This window comes from Podarcis pityusensis, assembly GCF_964106645.2.
Source record: "Podarcis pityusensis genome assembly, chromosome: 11".
Classification (NCBI taxonomy): Eukaryota; Metazoa; Chordata; class Lepidosauria; order Squamata; family Lacertidae; genus Podarcis; species Podarcis pityusensis.
In genome coordinates this window covers 25,820,913-25,838,758 of record NC_138036.1, presented here as the reverse complement: position 1 = coordinate 25,838,758, position 17,846 = coordinate 25,820,913, and the positions used below count along the sequence as shown (strand labels likewise).

General features: G+C 39.8%; 1 protein-coding gene across 3 annotated transcripts in view; it reads right to left on the bottom strand.

The window, feature by feature from the left end:
* Positions 1–17,846, bottom strand: part of CWC27 (CWC27 spliceosome associated cyclophilin) — a 111,517-nt gene that overhangs the window by 19,295 nt on the left and 74,376 nt on the right. For all 3 annotated transcript variants that reach the window (XM_080972842.1, XM_080972840.1, XM_080972841.1), the window contains 3 exons: positions 16,708–16,811; positions 4,380–4,489; positions 3,021–3,124 (listed from right to left, as the gene is read on the bottom strand). In XM_080972842.1, coding sequence (XP_080828968.1) covers positions 3,021–3,124; positions 4,380–4,489; positions 16,708–16,811 — 318 coding nt within the window. The remainder of the gene's footprint in view (positions 1–3,020; positions 3,125–4,379; positions 4,490–16,707; positions 16,812–17,846) is intronic.

Here is a 17,846-nt window from a genome sequence, read left to right as displayed (position 1 = left end):
CCAAAGTAGTCAAGCATGAAGCTGAAGAATGGTTTCTGCTGTTGCAATTTATATATATTATTGTTGTGGTTTATGTCTGGCTGTGGGCTGATACAGGCTATCCCTGATTTGGTGCTACACGAATGAGCCTTCAGTTTAACAACAATCCTCAAGTCTTTCGTCCATCCTACCCCTCTGAATCCCTTCCTTTCCTGGCCTGCCAAAACTATGAATGTGCTTGACCTGCAAACCAGGATAGGATATCATAGTTGATCTTGGTTTCCAAGATATGCCTAAACAATTAGTTTCCTGGTTTGGACAAAGAGAAGGAATTGCTGTACGTGAGTGGAGATGTGTGTGTTAGGAACCCTCAAAATCTAACTTCAAAACTTTCATCTTATGGGAGAAGACAGCAAGCACAGAGGGAACATGTGGGTCTTCTAGTCTAAAGGAAGATGTATGGCAACTGATCCAGAGAAGTTATGGATCATTAAATCCATACTACACTATGGAAACCAACAGAGCTTTTTTCCAGCCAGAACTCGCTCTCAGGTAGGTGCCATTGCTATTATATGAGAACAAGGGAGGCATTCACAGTGAGTTCTGGCCCCTCTTTTTCTAGAAAAATAGCACTGGAAATCAACACTGAATTCCTGGTGTCCAAGTATCATATGAAGAGGTCCTAAACTATTACAAATGTTCTAGGGTTATATTCCTGAAAAATAACCATGGTCTTTACATATTAACTGCCCTGGCCCAACCTGAAGATACAACTTTATAACTAAGGCAGGATGTCCAAGAAAGAAAATACTATTTCTGTTTCCAGAATAGTTTATAACTCAGGATTGTAATATTAACTGTTAATCAAAAGTTTAGCTAACTAGCCATGCTGCTGTTCTAGGTATCTCCAGAAGAAACAGCAGCAGCAGCCATGTGTTTTACTGAGGAAACAAAGTCTGCCTTCAGCGCCTGAAGTTTAACAAGTGACGTGTATAGTGAATGGCAGAACTTTAAAAGGGAAGAACAAAAGATCCGTGGTTCAAATGCACCATAGGTGTGCAAACATTATCTGTTCATATAATGACTGCTGACGAATTTCCCCTTCCCTCAAATTTCCTGCTTGTTACTTTCATTTTAAGCATTTGAAAACCTTGTTTGTAAAAAAAGGATATTAAAAGCTGGAGATCACTGCAGATCAAACTTGATTGTACAATTTCATGCAAAAAAAAAAAAGTTGGTTCAGCAACAAGCAACTAGGTGATTTCCCCTTCCTTCCTTCATCATCATCACAAAATAAATACAGAACATGAGATTAAGTCTGCTATATGACCCAGGATCCTTAAGAGCAGAAAACGCAAACACAGTGAAGATTTCCACAGTAGCTGCAAGCAGTTTATCCAAAGGCCTCTCCTCCTTAATGCCATCTCAAAAATATGCTATAACTCAAGCATTTAGCATAAATAGATACAAGTTGCTCGGAACATCTAGTTCCATACCTATTTACATTAAGTTTTCTCATTTCCCCTGCTTGCCAGCAACAAATGTAGGCATCCTTTGGCAAGCAACGCTTTTAGAACTTGGAGGAAGTCTGTGTCCTTTACACATGAGGTGTATGGAGAAGCAAGACTTGTTATTCTTAATGTGTCAGCTCAAGGCCTTATGTCTCCAGCATCACCTACATGTTTCATCTTCCAATAAATATTTAGCACTATTTTCTTTTGACTTTTAAATAGGATTGGGGGAAATCTTGTTAGCACAAATTGCAGCCTATTAAACTAGCAAACAGACATTTTGAATGTTACAGTACATTATGATGAGGAATAAGTTATTAGTTATATACTCAGTCTTGTAATTTTAGCTTTTATGAAACAAGGAGTTGTGACTTTCCAATGGTAGGAACAGCTCTCTTGCTTGGTTCACATGTAACACCAACTCAGTTTGAGCATCACAGTTGTGACTGTATTATTCTTATTATTATATACCACCATTTATCAAAAGATCTCAGGGCAGTGTACAACATTAGAAGCACATTACAAAGCATCAATGAAAAAACATAGTAAAAAGCATACTAACAGAAAGCCTAATGCTAACATAAGCATAATAACAGTCATCTCCCCCACACTTTCACAAGCATAGTTTATTTAATAGCCAATAGGCCTTGATAAACAGGAATGTTTTTGCCTGGACGTTGCATTTTGCACCAGCTGAAGTTTCTGAACCGTCTTCAACCTAGAGGTTACCAGAATGTAGGCCACAGAAGTTAGGCTATCCCTGTCCAGATAGGGGCATATCTGGACCACCCACCAAAGCTGGCAGAAGGCACTCTGTGGAACACCCCCAAGCTATGTACGTGCTCCTCTAAGAGGGAGTATAACCCCTTCAAGAGCAGGAAATCTTCCACCCATCTAGCCTAGGGAACCACCCACTAACAGTGCCTCTGACTTATCTGGATTGAGCTTCAGTTTATTGGCTCTCATCCAGTCCATTACCGAGGCAATGTACTCTTTACCTTGTTTGTACATGTAAATTCCCTTCCTCAATTCCTGGTTCAAGCTAACCAGAATTTGCTGTGACACTGGAATTGGAAGAACAGCTTGTCTCCATGGCAGAACTGAAAACCCACTTCAAACAGTAAGGGGAGGGGGATCATAGTTCAGCAATCAAGCACATGTAGATTCTAGTTCAATCCCTGGCATACAGTTAGCAGGTGATTTGAAATTCTTGTTGTGAACTGCCCCAAGACATCTGGGTATATGGTGGCATATAAGTTGAATAATAGTAAAAAAAATTAAAATCCTCTGTTTGAGACCCTGCAGACCCACTGGTGTTAGAGTAGCCAATTTGATTACATTTTCCCCTAAGCCAGCGGTTCTCAACCTGTGGGTCCCCAGATGTTGTTGGACTACAACTCCCATCATCCCTGAGCTCTGGCCTTGCTAGCAAGGGGTGATGGGGGAGTTGTAGTTCAACAACATCTGGGGACCCACAGGTTGAGAAAGGCTGCGCCTAAGCAAACATTTCAAGTCAAAAAAGTTTCTTACCATCCTTCATCATCCTCCACTTCAGGTTCAGACACTTCATTTTCAGGAGTCTCTGCAATTGCTTGGTTCAGTTTTGATTTGAATCTGTCCAGCAATGCCAGCGTCTGAAATTAAAACAAGACTGCTGAAAACTTGCTCAGTTCACCACACCTTTAAGTCCTAATAACGCTAACACTTGAAGTGAGCAAGCATCCAATTGGTGTGATGACTTGGACTGTGAAATCAGCTGAGCAAATGCACTGTGTGTGCAGTATTTACGTATGTATGTAATGAACTACTAACAAGCTATATCTAGTTTTGTTAAGACACTAAGTATGCCCACTCAGCTGCCTCACTTTAATTCCATGTGCCCCAGTTCATGAGGCTTCAGTGAACCTGCCAGTACTCCAATGGGAATACAGATCTCTGTGCAAGCAGAGCTGCCTTATCTTCTGTGCTGGAAAATGTTTCTCATTCCCATTGAACGGAGTGGAGCAGCTCGTCGTCTTGCAGATATCTGTGCAAATCAGATTTCTGCAGTACTTTATAACTGCATCCATTATGGACCCGTTGGTAAGTTACAAATAAATTTAACAAAATATATGCTACCATCAGCAGCAGCACCAAAGACTTAATTGTTTAGCTCTGCCTTTCCATCATTTTAAGTGTTTCAGTTAGGTTGCTTTTATTGCAGTGCTGCTTTATTTTGTGATCTCTGATCTTAATGGACTGAGTGCTGCTTTAATATTATTGCTGGCTGAGGCGATTTAATTTTATTGTGATCTGGTGTGTTTTAATTTGAACCATTAGATTCTCATAATGTAATAAATTTGCTTAAACTAGGTTACATATGTCATATTAATTTATTAAATAAAAACAGATAAGCACCATTATCAGTGGTTTAGATGCACACTGGTAGTGAAACAACATCTAGGAACCCAAGGCTGAGAAAGGGTGGTCGAGGGGGAAGCTTAGTGGCCTTAGGACAGATTGCTCACCTGTAAGCTTTGGATTCCTAAAGTTGAGAAAGCTCTCAGTGTTGCTCTACACAGCTGCAGAACTTCTACACGGGACTGCACAGAATCCCAGCTTTCCACCCCCAAACCACTTGAAGACTACTGATTTATTGGAAGATTGTAAAATTAAGCTAAGTTTTCAGACCACAATTCAACATGAACAAAATTAAAGGGAAACTTTGAGAACAGAAGGGAAGTCCTGCTGGATGAAGCCAAAGGTCCACTGGCCCAGCATCCTGTTCTCACAGTGGCTAACCAGATTCCTAGCGGATAGTACTGAGAGACGCACTGCCTCAGATAATGAAAGGGTAACTGAACTAGTTTATAAAACACCATGCTGGTTTCATCATCTTCGATTATTTACCTGAACTTCACGGGAAGGTCCTTTCTTCGGCTGCTGCTGTTTCAGTTGTTCATATTTCTTTTTTTCTTCCAGATATTCTGCAACAATGCTGTTTGGGGCAGCTTTGTCATCTGCATTTAGAAACCAATGAAAACATGCACTGAGCCAAGGATGACTATGATGCCATCACCGGGAAAGAGAGAGAAATAAGACTACATAAATCACCTCTAGGGCTGAATACTGTCTGGTTAGCTATTTGACATATGAACTCATTAGAAAACACAATTTGCTGAGAAAACTAACTGACTGCATGTCTAGTCAGAAGTAAAACCAATTTAGTTCAAGGAGTTTTGTACACTAAGTGAGTACACGATTGCTGTCTTAGTTTGGCAGATTAAAAACAATTTGAAGTCAAAGGGATGGTGAATTATGGTCTACTCTGAGTTGGGTAACACTATATATCATTCTATATCAGCTTTTCATGTCGCAGAAGAAATGGGAATAGATTTGAGAATAGTACATTGTACTTGGATTTGGAATAATATTGTTTGTTTGTTTGTTTGTTTGTTTGTTTGTTTGTTTTATTTTATTTATATGCTGCTCTGCATCACAAGATCTCAGGGTGGTTCACAATAATATATTCCCCCCTAATGAAAGAATTCAGCATTGTTCTAAGGTGATTGTTCCATCAGGGCTAGCCTTTTGTCTACCTAGATAGAACAATCCCCCACTATCTCTCCCTTCACACTGTTCTGGGGATTCTCCTACCCTTCCCATGAGCCAATTTTGGGGTGGGGTGGGAGGAAAAGCCCCATTGCACAAGCAGACTCATTAGTTAAATCCCACACAAAATTGATAATCAAAAAAGAAAAAATGCAATTTGTGAAAAATACAATTTCAGTGTCGCCTGACCAGAACAAGACACATATATGTTAAGATTTAAATAGGTCCTGGCAGTACACTGGAGTTCACGCAAACTACTTACAATCTGAGGTGTTAATATGTGGAAAGGTAAAGCAAATCGTCCTTCACTTCAGGCAAAAAATTGTCTCAGATGTGAACGACAGGTGTACATCATGCAGCAAAGGGTTTAATCATGCTTAGAGTAGTAGGTCCATTGATTCCAAAGAGTCTACTCTAAGAATGACTAATTCTGGATTTAACTCAATGCATTTTCTATGTGTTTTATATTGAGGTTGCCTTTGCCTCCCCACCAGCCCTTTATGACTGTCCCTGGTGGTGAAGTCTAGGACTATGGCGGGGGAGTAGGGGATGGGAAGTCCTGAAAACATGGTCTGAACTCGCTGCCACTGCACAGGACATGCATCTGTTTTGGAAAGGTTTGCTTGCTTGTTTTTGCTATGCATTTGGACATCTGTTAACCAAATGCTGCATGATAGTTCCCGAGTTCAAGGAGCAGTTTTTCATCTAAGTTTGGGTACAACTGAACGGAATTTTGAATCAAGATGGCAGACAAAATCAGTGCATTTTTGAAATGTTCTAACTACTGTTTCAAAACTGAATTTATTATTATTATTGGTTTCTCAGAATTCCTATCCAATGCCAGGTACAAACCTGCTACATAACAGATAATATTAGCTTCCCAGAGCTTCAAGTGAACCACAATGGTCTATTTCCCTTTTATCCTATGCCACTGTAGTACTGTCATACATAAAGGATGAGCATTAGAAAAAATGGACTTTTGGGCCAACTTTGTTAATCTATCCTTGTTATGTTGTATCTCTGCAACTCTACGGAATATTCTTTGCTTCTGACATTTATTCAAGTTGGAATAGTGATTACATGGAAAGTAGTATGCTATCCATGTTCTTTTTGGGTTTTGGCTGAGTTTATAAACTGGTGCTTAAGTATTCCACTTTATAATACTGAAGTTTTATGCCCCATTGTATAGTACAAAAAATATGATAGGTGGCAAAAATATAGGGTTTGGATCCAGTTTTTACTGTGTTCTGTATTAGTTTTGTTTTTAAATATTTTGCAGCAAGGCACTGCCAAAAACAACACCATTATCTAAAATAATTTTCTCAGGTTATAATTGTAAACATAGTCCTGTTCTATAAAGAACTGAACACCAATAATCTAATAAAAATGTATTTAAGGTCTACCATTATTTATTTTAAGATTGATTTTGTTCAAATTTGGGTTTCTGATTCATCTTTAACAAACTTGAATATTCAGATTTAACAATTTAGTGTATTCATGTAGATAAATACAGAACCCCATTCATGAAATTGTTGGTGAAACTCCTTAAAAGTGCAGTTATGGTCCCAAATCAGGAACCAAAATGATTCCTGAAACCCCTGCCCTGCTATGTGAAATTTGATGAAAACATATTAAAAGCAATTTATCAATTTTTAAGATGGCTATACTTTCAGCTTTTGGAACATTCCAGAAACAGTACTCACTAAAGCTGAAAACCTACCAGTCACTTCATACACAGTTTTTTAAAAAAAAAATTCTTTACATAACTATTTGTAGATTTGCATGAGTAGAATATTTGTGAACAGAATTGTATGCAACAAAGTAAGGTTTTTCTTCTTCCAGGAATGGAATTACTGACTAGGAAATAGGAGTTGCTAACTAACAAACAAAATGTTTGGTTTTCTGGTGAAGTTTTTATAGTGATACAACTAACACTACTTAGTATATTAACATTTGGTGCAGACCCCAATCTGAATGTTGAAAGAGAGTCTGGAGGTGATTAATATATTCTTTTCATCTGCTTGTTTGTGCGTTTAAGATCTCATAGAAGTGGACTACACTACAATGCTCTGTGAGCAAGGCATTGATGGACTTCCCTATGTATGGAAGGTGAATTAGGGAACTGTGCAAATCCTTTCATCCGTTATTAACACTACTCATTCTAGGAAGAGATGGTTTAAATGCTAAGTAAGTGTCTGAAAAGAACATGGGGAATTGGCCTTTAGCTGCCTTGATTTTATCTCAGAAAGGCAAGTTACAAATGCCAAAAATCAATTAAGCAAACTTTCTTTCTTGCAAACATGCAGACATCTATCAACTTTAGGGGAAGACCCAAAGCTCAGTGGAAGAGCATCTGCTTTTACATACAGAAGGCACCTGGCATCTCTAGGTAGGGCTAGGCCTGAAATCTCTGAGAGCCACTGCCAGTCAGGATAGATAAATCCGAGCTTGATAGACGAATTGTCTGACTTGGTATAAGGTAGCTTCCTATACTGTGGTACCTCAGGTTACATACGCTTCAGGTTACAGACTCCGCTAACATAGCAATAGTACCTCGGGTTAAGAACTTTGCTTCAGGATGAGAACCGAAATTGAATGGTGGCGGCGTGGCAGCGGCAGGAGGCCCCATTGGCTAAAGTGGTGCTTCAGGTTAAGAACAGTTTCAGGTTATGAACAGACCTCCAAAATGAATTAAGTACTTAACCCGAGGTACCACTGTATTTCTAACTTTAGCCTAGTTCTGTAGACTTCATGGCTTCAGTTTGGATAGCAAACTCAGGTCATCCTCACTGTAACTCTCTTCTTCTCTGTCCTCTCTCCCCCAAACCCAGCCTAATGTTGGTACAACAAATTTAAATTTCAAATGATTTATTTAGCCAATACCACTACTACTCCCAAGATATATGCTTATCAAGGGTATACAGTCGTATCTTGGTTCTCGAACGCTTTGGTACTCGTACGTTTTGGCTCCCGAATGCCCAAAAGTAAGTGTTCTAGTTTTCGAATGTTCTTTGGAAGCTGAACGTCCGACGTGGCTTCTGCGGCTTCCGACTGAGTGCAGGAAGCTCCTACAGCCAATCAGAAGCCGTGCCTTGGTTTCTGAACAGTTCTGGCAGTCAAATGGACTCCCGGAATGGAGAAAGTTCGACAGCCAAGGTACCACAGTATAGGAAATGTATGAAGAAAGCAGTTTGAGGGCCTGTATGCTCAATTATTTGAATGAATGATCATAGGAAAGAAATGCAAATTTAGGAAAGAAATGCAAATTTAATAAACTAGTGCAATGCATTCACCAAAGCTGAAAAGTAATCTAAATGAATCAGGCTTGAGATCATTTGGTTTAGACTAGCACAAGATCAAGAGATTATACAAACGACTGGTGAGAAGATAAGAGACAAACGTCTCCTTCACTGGCAAGACTAGATTCAGGTTTCCAGCAGCTTTCAGCAATCCTTTGTCTTAATCTATTTTACTCTTTTATTTAGTGCCCAAGACTAGCTCTACAGGATGTTGAATGATGCTGCCCCAGGCACAGCCTCTCCAGCTGTTAGAACTAGCTGCTGCTCTTATGTTTAATGGGAACTATTGACAGCTTTCTTGTTTTGTCCTGTCTTTTTGGCTGAGGAAACCACAAATCACTGAAACGAGGAACAGCACATTTCTTTTCTTAAAAGAACTGTAAACCGATTTCATCATGCTAATAAGAAAAAACAAACATGAATAACAGAATATGGAAAAGGCGAGTTATTTAAGTATTTGTTGTAGCAGTGCATCAGATATGGTGGACTTGTTCACTCACTCAATCATTTTGGATGAAAATCATTGCAGTCATATTAGGAATAGCAGGCCAAATGAAAATATTTTTAATATTATTTAAATGTCACCAGGAAGGCTCTGGGAAAGCTGGATGTACAAGGGGAGAAAGGACGGGGCAGAGGAAGCAGAGAGTGTGCTTACATATGACTCATTACCAATCCAATAAGCCATGGTTTGTTAGGTCTATACCAGGATTTATTGTACAAATGCAACCCTAGGAAGATATGTGTTTTTGTGATGGGGGCATCACTAAATACACACCACAACCTTGAATTATTGTTTAATCAGAGTGCTATTATACTGAGCAATAAATGCTCTCTAAATGTAATGATCAGGCTTTTTTCAGTTTTGCCGTCCCCTAAACTACCTTTACAATGAAACTAATTATTCTGAGAAAGAAGACAGACATACAAGGTTGCAACCAGAATGATACTTCAGGCATGGTTTTTAAACAATTATGGGGCACAGAAACTTGAGGAACAAAATGACACTAGCAGAAGATCAAACGACAGATAATTATAGGGGGGAAAGCAATGCACTAGGTTGCAGATTAGTAAATCTATACTTGAACCCAGATGTCAATTTTTTAAAATGGATGGCACAAGACCTAAGGCTGACAGGTCTTTGGAGAGACGGCTGCTTGCACCAAACAGAAAAGGGAAATAAAAACACACACAGAGAGAGCTCTGTTTCATATTTACAGTCTCAACTGACAGACCTTTTGCCCTTAGGGCAGCAAGAGGTGGGGCAATCTCAACTGAGAATCTACAAAAGGAGTGATAAAAATTAAGACACTTTACACTGCACTGAAAAACCCCAAGGGTTTCTCATATAATATAACCCAACAGATATTTAAAGGTAATGAACATGAACTAATTTTCAGACAAAGGGGAGAAGCCTTTTCTGTTTGTATATTGAAAATCTCCCTCACTCCTTTTTTTGAAAAATTCACACTGAAATTCTTTGCCAAAATCCACATGTAATATCCCCTCAAAACCCGTTTTAAAAAGAGCAGGTGATATTCAATCCATACTTGCCTAAATACTATGAAGTATCAGGGCCAGAAAGAATTGGACAGTGAAAAAAGGAACCAGAAGCAACTGATGCAAACTGTATATTATTAAGTACAGTGGTGCCTCGCAAGACGAAATTAATTCGTTCCATGAGTTTTTTCGTCTTGCGGTTTTTTTCGTCTTGCGAAGCACGGTGTCGGAAAAGCTTTGGAAAAGCTTCAAAAATCACCAAAGTCTTCAAAAACCTCAAAAAAGGCTACCACACCGCGTGCTATGAGTTGCTCCTCCAAGTCAAGTCGCAACTGTATTAACGGTTTTAAGAAAAAGGAAACAAACTTGCAAGACGTTACCGTCTTGCGAAGCAAGCCCATAGGGAAAATCGTCTTGCGAAGCAACTCAAAAAACCAAAAACCCTTTCGTTTTGCAAGTTTTCCGTCTTGCGAGGCATTCGTCTTGCGAGGTACCACTGTACCTCATTTCTAGTAAACATAGCTGCAACTTGTTTTGAGGATCTCTATTCCTTGAGGAGTAATCTAAAACAACTGCTTCATATGCCATTAAAGTGGATGCAAGTGTCATTTAATGAACATCGTCCAGCCTTCCTGTAAATTATGTTGCAAACCTATGTTCTAACCATGCTGGCTGGAGCATTTCAGTATTTTATAGAATGAGAGTTAAGAGGTACCTCAAATGCAAACTAGTCCAACCCCAGCCAATATGTGAAACCCACAACTACAGCATTCCTGACAGGTAGTCATCTAGCTTCTGCTTAAAAACCTGTAATGAAGGAGATTTCGCCGCATTCTGAGGCAGCCCATCCCATGGTTCAACAGTTCATATCATAAAAATCTTCATAATATTTAGATGAAATAACTTTTAAAAATTTCAGCCTGTTCTTCCAGGTTCTACATTCTATGTAATGACCCTTCAAATGTGTTAAGATGGCTCTCATGTCATTTCTTAATTGTCTGTTCTCCAAGGTAAACATACCAAACTCCTTCCACCTTCTGTCACTGGCAATATCAAATTAACCCAAATAGCTGCGGATCCTTAGGTCTAAATCCCTCTGCAATTGTCCTTCAGGTGCCCCCAGTCTCCAGATGCTACATATATCCTGGTCAAAATCTCACTTGTACTGACCTTTCCCTCCAGTCAAAAAAAGCAAGTTTGGTTGGAAACCAAACATATAAACAAGGGATAGATATATTTTAAATAAATAAATGAGGACACCTGCCAGTTATGATCTGTCCTTGAAGCTTTCTGCAGTACAGCTTACTCCATTTCTTATCATGGACAAGCTTCAAGTTGTCCACATTTATCTATAGCTGTGAATATGACCACTGCTCCCCTTTCTGAGAGGAAAAAAAGAAAGAAACATTTTCTTTTGCAGGAAATTCCAAAAGTTCCAAGGAGCAAGAAGCAGAAGGGGCAATTTATCATAATTACAAGATGGACTTATTTATCAAAATTTATCATAATGGTTAAAACTATCCCTGTATATTACAGTACAGGACTTTGGCTTTGTTGTTGCTTTTGTAACACAGGCAAACTAGCAGTCCAGTCCATTTGCTTCTAAAACAACTGAAATAATTTCAGGGGATATAAATGACACAATGGGACGAGTCTCTGCTTTCCTTAACAGTTCCAGATAATATTTCTGTATAGCAAGAGTTAGTGATGTGTAGCGGCTAGAGTAGCCTTCCCCTACATGGTGCCCTCCAGCTATTTTTGACTACAACTGTCACCTTCCCTGATCACTGGTCATATTGACAGGAATTGTAGTCTAAAATAATAGGGTATGGAAAGCTGTCTGAGATTAGGACTGAGAAGACATGGCTCTGACTTCCCATTCACATACGAAAGCCATTGGGTGACCTTGATCCAGTCACCATCTCTCAGCCTAATTTACAGTGTTGTAGTAACGATGAAAGGGGGGACCTGGAAGAACCATATTATGCCACCTTGAGTTCTTTCAAGGAAAGGCAGAATAGACATGCAATAAAAATTAATAACATATAAAGGGTTAGAGGAGATGAGGACACAAGAGTTTATTTAAGATCTTGTATCCTAACAACTAGTCCTTTATAAAGGCTCCCAAGGTAGCTCAGAATAGGATTTAAAGATACAGTATCAGAAGACTAATTAAATTAAAGCTTCTCATTTAAATAAAAGAAGAATATATTATAGTATATTGTATTTTAAAATGGGGTTTCAGAGTTTTTAGGGGTTTTTGAATGTTTTATGTAGATTTTCAATTTCATTGTTCTGTATGGGACAATGACAATAAACATATTGTATATTGTATAATAGGACAGTCCATCAACAATCAAAACAAACACCAGGAACAGATCTCACAATTAACCAAAAGACTGTCTAACCAAAACGATCTAAGTAACTTACAAGGAGTGGTGGTGAGTGGTCGGTTCTCCTTAGGCAGAGGGAACTACCACTAAGATGGCCCTATCTAAACTCAGAAGTTTTCCAAGGTCCTAGTCCAACACTCTAACCACTATATCACACTGGTGTAGTGGTTTATGTTCCTAGCGACCAAGAGGGGACCCAGGTTCTGTGCAACACACATGCGCTTGATGGGAAGATCTTTGTCGCTGGGATTAAGGTGGGTCAAGTATGACAACAAAGTAGTGGCATCAACATGAATGCTGGCACCAAATAAGGAATAATGATTCTGATCAGCCCCTCAGCATTTGGTTCTGTAGTAATCTGATGGGACAGTGTTGACAAATCTTGAAACATTGCCAGTCCCTTTATACAAGGAGTACGTGAAATTATTATTGCCCCCCAGGCTATTTTCTTTCTTTCAAAAGAGGAAGAGATGTAACATAATGCGCAAAACGGTTGCTGGAAAAACCACCACCATAGGTACTTTCAAGGTAAACGTCAGAGGTGTTGATTTCAGGTGACTGACATAAAACTCAAAATAAACCTTTAGAAGATGTAGAATAATATACAGTCATAAAGCACCAAAGGGCTGGAAAGAATGAGGCAGCTAATGGGGATGAGCTTGAAGATTTGGATTTTTGCAAATTCTGGACTGAAGGTGACCTGGTCCACACTTCCTAGACTAATGTGTGAATCAGTATACTTCAGATTTCACACTTCAATTCTGTAATACACTTCCCAGCTCAACCCCTCCTCTTAATTAACAATGTGTATTCAATATAGAAATACATATATTGAAATAAAATATTTAGTTAAATATGAATTTTAATGTGATATATCTTTGTGTGTATTAAGATTGATATGGAAATGGAGCAGACTTCTGAATGAAGACATGTGTAATACTATCATGAGGAATTGGTCTCTTTCCAAACTTGTGTCAATTTCCAACTGGCTGTGCTCGCAGGTACTGCTGGGAGTCAAAGGTGCTGCTGCGAGTTCGAGTCTAACAACATTTGGAGGGCACCATATTGGTTACCTCTGCTCTAACTACTACACCACACTTTCTTAATCTCCGCCTCCACCACTTGCAAATAAGCAGGAGCTGGAATTACACCCAGTCCCCACCATATATATATATATATATATATATATATATATATATATATATATGTTACCTGACTGGCAGTAATGGATTTACTAATCTCAGGTCTTTTACTTACACACACACACACACACACACACACACACACACCTGAGGTAGTGGTAAAATAGGACAGAGAAGTAAGTTACTGCTCAAATGTATAAAGGCATATCATTTTGCTCAAGAATATTTTTAGCTTGTTCCCCTTGAAAGTACCTGAGTGCATATTACCCATAACAGATGTGATAGGACATCTTTTAAGGCTTAAGATTAACATTTTTTTTCCATTTTCTAATAAAAATCATGTGTTTTAAAAACACCATGCTCCATTAGATACACAAATATGGATGCAGGCATCTCAATTTCTACATACACAGCTCTGTTATTGATTTCATCCAATCTTAAGATGGCTCTTAGAAACTTCTAAATGATTGAATGTGACCTCCAAGTTGCCTGGGGTGTATCTCAAATAACCACTGGTTTTAATCCCCTCTTTATTTTCAAAGCTCAGGTTGCCTTTTCTAGTCTAAATGTTGTCAGTTCACAACTGAGGCATTGTTTTGATAATGCACCAGAAAGGAACTGACACCTTACCTTTCTGAAAGCAGATTAGAAAATTTGCCTAAACCTACATCTGTATGGGGCTCAGCTTTATTGGCTGCCGAGCTGAATAAAGCACAAAAAACTCAAAGACACAAGAGGGGGGATTTAGAAATATAATTTAGCCAAGAGGAAACAAGAAAAATAAGAGAACCAGCCCACCGAACGCTGGATAAGTGAGACGCAAAGGGAGTCTCAGGATAACTTTTTACAGAAAAAAAGGTATGCCATCGCTACTGTTCTTTAATGGTAAAAAAGGGTGAGATGCGGAATGTCAGATTGTATCATTTTATATCTTCTTAGATATGCATGCATGAGGCTGAAAATATTTCATTTCGGGAGCCAAAAATATCTAAGACAGTGCCATCCACAAACTCTGGGGCTTTCCTCTTCTATCTTGCCCGGTCTTGTAGTTAGATAGGCCTCAACATGGCCCTGTGGTAGATGATCCCTTTCTATTGCTTCACCTGACAGCTATCTCACACTGGGATCCGCAAGCCTTCTACTTTAGTTTCTGAGTTCAGTCATCAATGTGTGTCTGCCCATGTCCATTCAATTTCACCTTCACTGGACTTGGTGATCACCAGAGTCTCTGCCTACATCTGAGGGAATCCTTTGGGAGTTGTCTCTTCTTTGACCCCCTATAGTACAGTGTGGGGGGGGGGGTAACAGTGGCCCACCAGCTCCCATAATTTCATCTTATTTTGTTATAAAAATATTAATATACTGCTAGCTCATAGAAATATATCAAAGTGGTTTACAGCAATAAAACATAAAACTATACAATAAAACCGTAAAAAAGTTAAAAACAGACACCAATTAACCCTTATGGAAGGATGTGTTCTTAACTACCTGTATAGGCCTGGCGGAATAGAAATTTTCCAGCAAGCACTTGAAAGTTGGCACAGAAGGCGCCTTTTGAATCTTAGCTGGTAGGATATTCCACAGGACTAGGCTGATGACACTAAGGACTCCTATTATTGCTGTTATCAAATGAGCCTCACCAACTCGGGGAACGACTATGCAGAGGATCTCAGAAGGTGAACTGGGTTTAAGGGGACCCTGTGTCACGGTTCAGTTCACGGGCAATCAAAGTCTTGGCTGGGGACGCCGTGACCGGGGGCAAGATGGTGGGGTGGGAGCAGGAACGGGAGTCCAGAAGCTGGGAGTCAGAAAGCCAAGAGTCTGAGGGTCAGAGAGCCAGGAGTCAAGAAGCCAAGGGTCCGAGGATCAAGAAGCAAGGAGTCAAACACAGCAAGGCAGGGAACGTGTTGCTGTGGCAAAGAGTTGAAGGGAAAATGCTGACCTTATATCCCTTCCTGGCTCTTGCTACCAGGTGCTGTGAGTTACCAATCGGCCTCACCTGTGTGGCCACGCCTTGCCTCTTCAGAACAAACTTAGGAAGGCCCCAGTCCTGCAGAGTCCTATTGGTCACAGGGCCTGGCTCCTGCACGCACACCTGACACCCTGAACCTAAATCGCTGAAGGCTTTGTAAATTAATGCAAGAAGCTTGAACCTGGTTCGGTAGTAGATGGGCAATCAGTGTGGCTGTTTTATCAATGGTATAACATGTTATTGACCAGAAACCTCCTTCAGCAGTCTGGCTGCCTTATTCTGCACCAGCTACAGCTTCCAAACCAGACCCAAGGGCAGCCCCACATTGAGCGCATTACAGTAATCCAGCCTCAAGGTTACCAGCGCACCATCCTTGACTGCTGGTCATACTGCCTAAGGCTGATGGAAGCTGGAGTCCAACCACATGTGGAGGGCCATCCCTGCTATAGTTTAAGTACTCCAATCTTTCTTCACTGCTTTCCCATCAACAAAACATTAGGCAGGGTGTTAGCTCTGCTATGGCAAGAATATCCTCTGTCTCCTTAGACTAAGTATTACCAAAACAGCTGACAAAGGATGTTCTGGCCCAGAAAAGCTTATGACACAATATGTTTGTTCATCTTTAATGTGCCACAAGGCTCTTTGTTGTTTTTATTTCAGATGGCGTAACGTCAGCAATAACCCCACTGTTTAAATTAGGTTTATGAAGTCTGACTCTTGCACACATTCTGTACCATACAGTCAGAGGTATTTTAATGCATTTTTAAACCCTGGGCTGTTTTGGCAGCGAGATTACAAAAGGAAGACTGAAAGAGGGATAACTTTTGTATTTTGGTGGCTTTTGCTGCTTCAGCAGCAGAAGATGCTGGCATGGAGCATAGGAATTAACACAGTGGGGTCAGATGACGTAAATTATAAGGAATAAATAAGGAATAAATAAGTTGTCATGGAAGTGCTACAGTTCAAGGAAAGGCAGAACAGAGATGCAATAAAAATAAATAAAATATAAAGGAATAGAAGAGATCAGGACACAAGGCTTTATTTAAGACCTTGTACCCTGACATTTTAATAAATACTTCTGTAAAAAGTATTGTTGGGAAAGACACTCTAAATTTAAATCAACAAACTAGCAAGGGAAGGTTAAATACGGGAGAATACCTGGCTGGGGATTCAGCACTGAGAAAAGTTGCATTTTTTGAACACAGGATGAATAAGGTATTTGGATATCTTGAGGATACTTGGCACCATGTCCTCCTGAGAAAGTTATTCCATTGCATTGGTATACAAGTGTAAACATGTGTTGCCTTTATTATCTCTTACCTTCAATTTTATTTTCCTCTAGTTTGGAGGCATTTTCTTCTTTCTTTTGCTTTGCTGCTAACAGTTCGCGTTTCAACTGGCGCACTTCCTTCCGTAGGTCCTCACTGCAGAGAACAATGTTGAGATAAATTCAATTTTCTTAGAAAGTAAAGCCACCCAGAAGAGACAAAGATAAGAAGACCCAGTAAAACTGTGATAAAACCTATGGAGTACAGCAATTCATTTATGCCAGATTTGGCCTATCAAGTTCATTTTAACATTTTATATCCTGTTTAATTTCAAAACTCTTGATGCAGTTAACAAAAAACAAAGCAAATCTCAGAACAGGTTTGGGGTGAGTGCAGGGGGAAGAGAACTTTCTGTAGTGTAGGGAAAATTCATTGTACTGATAAAATGTTAACCTTAGTACTACACGGAATACAACTCTATGTTTTGGGCTGTACACCCAGTAGTTCCCTCTTCTTCAGCAGAATTTCCCTTTTCCTCCCCTTGTTGACTCCTAACCATGGTCCAGTGTTACATCTGCACCAAATGCTAAGTAATGTTGATACTAATAAAGTTCCCTCTTTGTTACCAGGCCTGCTGCAGCACCACTGCACACATTCAAATGAGCACGTATCTTACAGGTGGAGAATTGGCTATATTACTCCTGGGATCTTTAATAGAGGCAATTGCAAACACACAAACAGAATTGCTTGTGATTGCATGTGCTGGGATCAGTGCTAATTCATGCGACAAGAGGCTTTCTCTGGGGACCACCATAATAATAATAATAAATTTTATTTATATCCCGCCCTCCCCAGCCGAAGCTGGGCTCAGGGCGGCTAACAACAATCAAAATAATCCAGCATTCTAAAAACATTCATTATAAAATTAATTAAAATCAAATTGATGGCAACCATTAAGCAAAATTCTGTGCAGATTGCCAGAGGAGGGGGTCAGGCTGCGCCCTGACCAAAGGCCTGGTGGAACAGCTCTGTCTTGCAGGCCCTGCGGAAAGATGTCAGGTCCTGCAGGGCCCTAGTCTCTTGTGACAGGGTGTTCCACCAGATTGGAGCCGCGGCCAAGAAAGCCCTGGCTCTAGTTGAGGCCAGCCTAACCTCTCTGTGGCCTGGGATCTTCAGGATGTTTTTATTTGC